Genomic DNA, 9,801 nt, shown 5'->3' with positions numbered 1-9,801 from the left:
TTTGACTAGAAATCAATCCAAAACTAGTTCAGTTAAATCAGAGAACCATTTTGCATAGAATCCATGGAAAATTGGTACAATCAGTCTAGAACTAATAAAAAATTGGTCAAAAATTGATCCAGTTAAATTATTTATAATTTTAAAATTTAATCTAAAATATTTTAATAAAAATAATATTTTAATAAAAATTATAAATTAGAATAACTTATTTTTAATACATGTTTTATAAATATAATTTAATCATTTATGCTAATTTGCTATCTATAATATTTTTATTTATATTATATTAGTTTTGTATTTTTAATTTTAGAAATAAACTTATTATTATTATATTGTTATATTTTATTAAAATTAAATATCATATTATATATAATTTAAAAATTTACATACACATTAAATATTAATAATTTATAAATGATATATTTATTTTAATTTTTAATTAATATTATAAAATTATATTTATTTAACATTAATTTTATATTAATAATAATAATAATAATTATTATTATTATTTTATTAATATCAATTTAATAATCCATTCAATTTTAAAAATATTACTTTTTATTTAACACATGACGGCATAAACCCTAAACCCTTAAAAAAGAAAAACAAAACATATCAGAGACTACCCTACCGACGGTTTGTTTGGTGTCAAGAATAACCATCACTCTGCATTTGATACTCCCACATACCTCAATGAATTCTTGATTAATCCAACAAATTATGCTTCATTTAATTAATATTCTCAAAAATTCAAACTTGAATGAATTCCTCGTTTGGCGTGTAATTAAAATCGCAAAACCATATTAACCAATCACCAAATCGTATAAACCAAGGAATTTGCCTTTCACATTCTCTCTCACCCATTCTCAACCTCGCCAAAGGGTTTAATTCGGTTCCTTTTCTTTTTCCTCTCACATATGGCGCGTTTGTGTTTACACTTTTCCTTCTTTTCATTTTTCGTTGCAGTTTCGACGGTGGTTCACGTGAAGCAAAACGCTGCGTTGAGGGAAGCGCAGAAGAAGAAGTAGTCGCCGGTTGGTATGGCGCGGAAGAAGAGCAGTGGCCACAGAAAGATTCCTAAGCGCCAGCGGCAGCGCATGGTGTAGTTTTAATCACTGTCATTGCTGTTATTCCTCTCCTTTAAATTTTTTTAGTGAATAGTTTGAGTTTGAGTCTCAGTTTTGTGTAATTAATGCCTTGCATGTTACTGTATTATTCTGCATGCTACAGGAATGGTGGATTGAAAGCCCTGTGAAAAAAATTAATTAGCAAAAGCCCTTAGTTTTTGTATGGAGATAGATAGATAGTTCATGTTGAATAATAATAATAATAATAAAAGGTTAAATTAATCGGTAGGTCCCTAAACTTTTTGCAAAATTTTATTTAAGTATCCAATTTTAAAAAATTTGCAATTGGGTACTTTATCTCGTAAACTTTTTTATTTTCAATTGGGTCCTTAGGATTTGTAAGTCTACCGTAAATTGTCATTTTCGGGTTGTTTCAAGTTGCCAAAAACTAATATGAGGAACCCAATTGCAAAAAAATTACAAGATCGATGACCTAATTGCTTTTTTTGTTTGTTTGAGGACCCAATTAAAAATTCCAAATAGTTTAGGGACATAATAGCTTGAAACTTGGAATTTAAGGTAATATGAATTGGTTTGAAATACTAGAGTTTATGGAAAACTTTAAATGGGATATTGCTTCTTTGGTTCTTTATGTGGTTTTATGGATGGTCTAAATATTATTAACTTCTATGTGTAATTGTGCATGAATCTTGTGGTTGTTTTATTTTTGGGTTTCTATGTGATTTTCTGGTCTTTCCAGTTTTTTTACAGGATGCTTTTGGTAGTTCATTCTCACACTTAGTGTGTTTTAATGTTCTCCTTCATCATTGTATTACACGTACCATGTAATGCTTATTGTTGAACTATTGATGACTGTATAGTTGAGACTGACTATTTTTCTTTGTTGATTTTGCCATGCTTGCAAGGAACAAGTTTCCTTAGAAGTTGATGGGTTGCATGCATCTATGTATAATTTGTACTGGATTTTCTGTGTGTTATTATATTGATATTTATGATTTATTCCTGTGGTTTCATCATCTGATTTTAGTTTATGCATTAAAAATGAGGGGTTTAATGTGTGCTGATTCTACATGTTGAGTTGGGCTTCGCTCATTTTCAACTCAAACTTCTGATCCTAATGCATCCTATTACTAACAACAACACATGTCTTGTGCATAAATACGTTTTTTTTTCCTTCTGATCACACATAACTCATTTACTTTGTTTGTACCTTTTTTCCTGAATGTTATTGTCATTCACATGGCAAACAAACAATTTATACTGAACTCTCACTTCTATAATCATGTTCTGAAGATAATCTACATTGTTCATTTTGTGCTAATTGCAGATGGCAGATAAAGATCAGAATAAAGGAAAGGCTTCTGAGAGTTATCCCACAAAACGACGTAGTATACGTCTACCACAGACAAGATCTCGAATTCTGCAATTTGCTTCATCACATACAGTGTCACATCCTTCTGATCCATCTGCCAAGACATCTGATGTGTCACCTCCGGCTTCAATACAAGGGGTACACACACCATGTACTTTACACCCAATAAATTCAGATGCAGGATGCACCCGCATCTTAAGATCATCTGTTGCATTAGAGAAACAAATATCTTGTCCTTCACATCCACCTACTGGGACATCTGGTGTGTCACCTGCACCTTCAATACAAGGGCTACACTCACCATGTACTTCACAACCAACAAATTCAGATGAAGGTCGCACCCTTAGATCATTTGTTGCATTAGAGACACACAACAATGATGGAAAGCCAATTCTAAACCTTGATGGACAAGGGTATATGTTCTATTTTGTCACTTATTTGACCTTTTTTTTTATTTTTTTTATTTGTGACCATTTAAATGTAATGTTTGCAGATTCTTACCTTCACGACTTGCTGCTAATGGGATTGTTGAGATCCTTAAGAGACATTTCACTGATCCCTGGACAACATGGAAGAAGATACCAATTAGCACAAGAGACATGTGGTTTAAAGAGTTTTTGGTTAAGTTTCATTTGTTACTTTTTACATTAATTTAATTTGGATGTATATTTATTCTACTTTTAGTTAACTTGTTTGCTTCTATATACAGGGAAAGTTTTCTATTAATCCACCGGATTATAATTGGGCAAAAAGGAATTTTGAAATGCGAGGTTCAGTATTGATGACAAGTAATCTAAGCAAGGTTCGGTCCACAACGGATAAGCCAAGTTGGATTAAAGATGTTGTATGGGAGAGATTATGTGAGTATTGGAGTTCTGAAGGATTCAAAAATAAGAGCACCCAAGCAAAAACAAATCGGGCATCTTATAATGGAGCATCTCACACTGGCGGCTCTATTTCCGCATCTCAGCACAGAGCTAATATGGTTAAGTTGTCACTTCATATAATTTATTGTGTTGTTTATCTCATATGAGTTAGTGTAATAATCTCTTAATTTAACTTCAAATCTAACAAGTTCCTAACTTGTATTCTTTTTTCTATTTTAGATGAAAGAGACCGGAGTGCCTCCTACTCCATTGGAGTTGTTTCGTCGAACGCACCAACATAAGGATAACACATGGGTGGATAGGAGATCACAACGTCTAAATGTAATGATCAGCTCTCACCTTTATAAGCACGTAGTAGTTTATGATGTTGTTTTACTCTACTTTGGTTTGTTTTGAAACACTTATTGAACTCATATTAATGATGGCAGGAGACAGTGACACGTACATTGGAACAATTGACCAAAAGAGCATTTGCGGAAGGAAATCCTCCACCAAGTGAGTTAGATGTGTGGTGTAATGTAGCTCGTACAAAGAAAGGTAAAGTATTTGGGCTTGGAATGGAATCTAGAGTAGTTGCTGGAGGGCCATGCTGTCATGCCTCATCTTCTTCATCATCAATGGAGTGGGTGAAAAAGGGCGAGTTCGATGAATTGAGAAAAGAGATGGAAGGAATTAGAAATGAAAGAGATGAGCTTCAGACCAAGGTTGCAAATACTGAGAGGCTTATTCAGCAGAACAATGCATTGATACGACAATTAATGGAAAGCATGAACCATCAGGCCATGCCATCTGTCTGCCATAGAGGAAAGTCAAGAAGAAGAGGATGACAGTCACTAATTGAACCATAGTGACTCATAGATACTTGTTGTGTCTCATATGACAAGTTTTTTTTTGCTAGTTTGGATATGTATTCATATATTTTCTTTTTAAATATCTTACTTTACGTATTCATATATATATTTGTTACATATGTCTATCAGGTTCACATACATATTATGAGGTTCAAAAATTAGAAGTTGAATATATTTTTCCCCCCTAGATTACAAAATAACGACTCATTTAGCTATTGTTTTTTTTTTTTAAATAACCAATAAATTGATAGTTAAATTAGTTGCTAATTAATTCGGTTACTAAATTGGTCAATATATCTATCCCTAAACCAAATAATTGTAGCAGATCACTAATTTGATAAACTCAGTGTGTGCCTCTGTAATCTATTGAGTTGCCAAAAAATCTCTCTGGCTTGTCTCAGTATCAATCCAATGGCTGGGATTTCTCCAATAGCCCAAGGAAGCAACAGTTATGCAGGTGGGTGCAGTCTCATTGTTTCTTTGATGACACATTATCAATAGGTACAAGTCTATCTCATCCACATGCCCTTTGCTATTATACACCCTTTCACCTCAGCTTCTCTGCTTTATTCACCACCTTTAGATTTTTTTACCATTTTGTACATAACTAGAAATTAAATCGTATTATTTCCTTTTGGCAAGTTCTTTAACACATACAGAAGGTATAAATTTATTTAAAAACAGAAAGGGGTAATAACTAATTTTGATTTAAGTTAGCAATGACTAATATCTCTTTTGGTAAGTTATCAAAATCTTACAATTTATGATTCGAATGTTACGATTCGACAATCTACCGATTTATATCTTAAGATGAATCTAAAATGATATTGTATCTTACGATAATTGATAAATTTATGTAATTCCGTATCATTGATACGATCATACGAACCATGTGATTCAACAATTCATTATTATTATTATTATTATTATTATTATTATTATTATACTTTTCTTTCATCAAATCTAATAAAATATTGAAAAGTCATATAAACTTAAATCGTTAAATAAAAAGGATTATAAATTTATCCTATTTGATTATTCTATAACTCAAATTCATTCAAAGCATATTATCTATTTAACTATTTACTTGCTTCATTTCCATAACTCGGATACAACTAATAATTTTGTTCTATTTACTTATGCTTAATAATTTTGTTCTATTTACTTGTGCTTAAGTTGTTTTATCTATTTCTAATTAAAAATTTTTACGTTGATCATTATATATCATTATGATATGTTTAAAGTAATTTTTTTTTTTTTGTCTTTGAATCTTATGATTTGTTACAAATTATGATTCATGATTCAGAATTAGTTTGACGATTCAATATTTGGTAACCTTAGGTGCATGTACCTAAAACAGTTTTTATGGAATGGCTTCCAACTAATCTCAATCGGATAACTATATTAATGTGCTCCATATCTACAATGATGTTATGAATAATAATTGATGACTTAATTATTAGTGCATGTCCATATTTGTTATATATTATTATTATTATTTATATTTTTGTTATGTATTATTTCCTTTTCATGTGATTATTCAACTATCATATGTATTTATAAATATGCTAGCTAGCCCTCTCACAAAAATAACATACTAGTTATATTCTTTTCTCTATCTCTCTCATATTATTTTATTTGTTTTCTTTGTTATTATCTTTCATTTTATAATACGTTATTAGCACGATAATCTTTCTTTTCCATTGGTATTGCAACCTACAAGACAAATATTTCAAGACTAGTTATTCATCTTCTATAACATATTTTTTTATATCAAATATTTGTATTCTTAACATTATTATGAACCAAAATAATTTTGATGACACTATAGTAGTCTTAAAGACATTATTAAATAAAGAAACATGTTTTTTTTCCTCTCACCAGAAGTGAGAAATATCAATGATTCATTGATGTAATATATTTTGCATATTACATATATTTATTCTGCCATTATGCATATTATTCTATCTTTAATTATATTCTCCATATTATGTATTTGATAAGATATTTGTATTATTTACATAATTGTGAAATTTATTTAAATACAATTGGTCTTGAAGACAAAATCAAGAAAATATGTTAGAAGAATATTTTTTCAATGATCTAGAAGACATTGTCAAATAAAAAAAATTTAAGAATATTTTTCTACCAGAAATGAGAAAATGGTGTAAAAATGAAAACAAAAGAATAATTTTTCTCCCTAGAAGTGAGTAAATAATACGAAAAGTGAAATATTATTCATAGATAGTGACCAGACAAACCACATAACCAACGACCATAAGTTCTTCAAAGAGTTAGACAAAACAATTGTTTTCAAAGTAAAAATTGAAAATGGTGATTTCATCTTAGTCATGGGAAAAGGAACTATTGCTATTGAAAGTTTGGCAAGTATGAAACATATCCCAGATGTTTTATATGTGCTTGAAATTGGCCAAAATTCGCTTAGTGTTGCACAATTAGTAGAAAAAGACTTCAAAGTCATATTTGAAGACAATTGGTACTTGATCAAAGATGCAAAAGGTGAAGATGTGTTTAGGGTGAAAACGAGAGCTAAAATTTATGCTCTAAATCTTATGAAGGAGGGGCAAATAGTTTTTTCAAGCACAACCACCTATGCTAATCTATGGCATAAAGACTTGGACATTTTCACCTTTTTGGATTATTATACATGCAGAAACATGCCTTGGTGAAAGGTGTCTCGATGCTTGAAGACAAGTTGTTTGATTGTTTGGCTTGCCAATATGGTAAACTAGTTCAAAAACCATTTCCTCCGACATCTTGGAGAGCAACTAAAAGGTTGCAACTAGTTCACACAAAAATGTTGGTGAACCTCAAAGAGTCTTTAAATGATAATAAATACTATATTATTTTTATTGATGATTATGTCATATATTGTTGGATTTATTTTTTTAAATATAAGACTATAAGAAAAATCAGTATTATCAATGGAAGAAATCCGTAGGTAATAAGCTCATAGATAACATTATTTACGGAAAATTTCGTATGTAACGTTACCTACAATTTTTTTTTTAATTTTAATAAATTTATTAATTTAATAACCCTCATATTGGGCCTCTCAAGGATGCTATTTCATGACACTTCACTTTTTAACGTGTTTTGTCCTTACTGCACATTTTCTGGGAGACTTCCCAGAAGGTCAACCATCCTTGTACTACTCCAGCTCAAGCACGTTTAACTATGGAGTTCTGATGAAATGGACTACAGAAAAACTAATGCATGTTATCAATATAAGTAATACAAATTAATTCATTTAAGTCATTCTCAACTATACAATCTCATACTTATACTATTTTTGGATCCCTCTCATTTTGGTATGTCCAGACTGCTATAAAAATATAAAAATATATATAATAATTATATTACCAATAATAATAATTATATTATATTTAATTAATCTTTATATATATATATATACTTGTATAATTAACAATCTACTTATTTATATTTAAAATTAATATTATGATACAATTTAAATTATTTATTATAAATTTAAAAGTTTAAATAATAATTATATATTTTAAAATGATAAGGGCTATAATAACACTCGTGTAATTTTTACTTAGTATTACACTGCTCAATAACTTTATATTAAATAAGAATTTTGTAAATCCAACCGTTAGATCGAAAGTTCATATCACTTTATATGTTTATATCAAATTTTGTTAAAATTGAACAACAACTTGAAGGTAATCAAAGTGTTCATATTTTAGTATATTTTGAAATGTATATATTACATCAATATTGTTTTACAAGAATGAAGTATCAAATAATCTTTGAATTAATATAAATTTGTTTATATATGAGCTAAGAGTAAAAAACTTTTAATCTAACGGTTGAATTTATAAAATTCACATTTAAAATATTATTTTTATAAATTAAATTTTAATAATGTAAATAACCCTTATTATTATATTGGTGTTATTATAACCCTTCTCTTTTAAAATATTTATTTTATAAATTAAAATTTAACATTTTAAATAAATTGTTAATTAATTAACTTATTATATTTATTCATCTTAAATTTAAGATATAAAATTCAAAAAAATATATTTATTCTTGTTTTATTTTCTAATTATCAACCATTAATAAAATACTAATTTAAAATATTATCTAATTATATTATAATATTTTCATATCAAATTTAAAACTAAATATTACTATGTTATTTTTTATCATCATTAATTTCTAAAAATAAAAAATTTAAAATGATAATTTTTAGTAATATTTATTTTTTTACTATAATCTATTTAGTTTCAAATCATACGCTACAAGTTATTTAAAAAAACATATATTAAACTTAAAAATTGATCTATTTGAATAAAAATGAATAACAATAATAATAATAATAATAATTATTATTATTATATTAAATTTACTGTAATATATTAAAATTATATATACTTTTATTTCTTTTTAAATATTAAACTTGATGATTTATATAATAAAGTAAAATTTATAAGTTTGTTGAAAGATAAATTTATATTCTATTTACATACTTTATTACAATTTTTTAAAAAATAAAATAAATTATTACTAATATTAAAATTTAAAATATTAAAAAAATAATATACATATTTCGTTTCTACATTGTATTAAAAGAAAAAAATATATATAATAAAAATTGTGAGAAATAGAAAATCTTAAATAATACCTACGGAAAAAATTTCATAGATAATATTTCGTAGATAACTAAACATTACCTACGGAAAAAATTCCGTAGATAACTAAAAATTACTTATGGAAAAAAATTTCGTAGGTAATTAAAAATTACCTACGAAAAAAATTTCGTAAATAACTAATATTTAAAATTTTAAATAATTATTAATTAATTAACTTAATATATTGATTCATCTTGAATTTAAGATATAAAATTCAAAAAATATATTTATTCTTGTTTTATTTTCTAATTATCAATCATTATTAAAATACTAATTTAAAATCTTATATAATTGTATTATAATATTTTCATATCAAATTTAAAACTAAATATTAGTATGTTATTTTTTATCATCATTAATTTATAAAAATAAAAAATTTAAAATGATAATTTTTAATAATATTTATTTTTTACTATAATCTATTTAGTTTAAAAACATACGCTACAAGTTATTTTAAAAAAACTTATATTACACTTAAAAATTGATCTATTTGAATAAAAATGAATAATAATAATAATAATTATTATTATTATTATTACTATTATTATTATATTAAATTTACTATAATATATTAAAATTATATATACTTTTATTTATCTTTTTAAATATTAAACTTGTCGATTTATATAATAAAGTAAAATTTATAAGTTTATTGAAATATAAATTTGTATTCTATTTACATACTTTATTACAATTTTTTAAAAAATAAAATAAATTATTACTAATATTAAACTTTAAAATATTAAAATAAAAATAATATACATATTTCTTTTCTACATTGTATTAAAAGAAAAATATATATAATAAAAATTGTGAGAAAAAGAAAATCTTAAATAATACCTACGGAAAAAATTTCATAGATAATATTCCGTAGATAACTAAACATTACCTACGGAAAAAATTCCGTAGATAACTAAAAGT

At 26.4% G+C, this 9,801-nt stretch overlaps 1 protein-coding gene across 1 annotated transcript; it reads left to right on the top strand.

The window, feature by feature from the left end:
* The first annotated feature begins 268 nt into the window (after nt 1-268).
* LOC114915321 (uncharacterized) lies at nt 269-4,177 on the top strand. Its single transcript, XM_083069982.1, has 7 exons — nt 269-885; nt 970-1,103; nt 2,419-2,876; nt 2,957-3,083; nt 3,173-3,448; nt 3,570-3,671; nt 3,779-4,177. Exons 2-7 carry the CDS (start codon nt 1,044-1,046, stop codon nt 4,175-4,177), a joined length of 1,422 nt encoding a protein of 473 aa, XP_082926108.1. The 5' UTR covers nt 269-885; nt 970-1,043.
* Nucleotides 4,178-9,801: the final 5,624 nt, after the last annotated feature.

This window comes from Cajanus cajan, chromosome 2 (genome assembly GCF_000230855.2).
Source record: "Cajanus cajan strain Asha chromosome 2, NIPB_CcT2T_4, whole genome shotgun sequence".
Classification (NCBI taxonomy): domain Eukaryota; kingdom Viridiplantae; phylum Streptophyta; class Magnoliopsida; order Fabales; family Fabaceae; genus Cajanus; species Cajanus cajan.
This window is presented reverse-complemented; position numbering and strand designations above follow the sequence as displayed.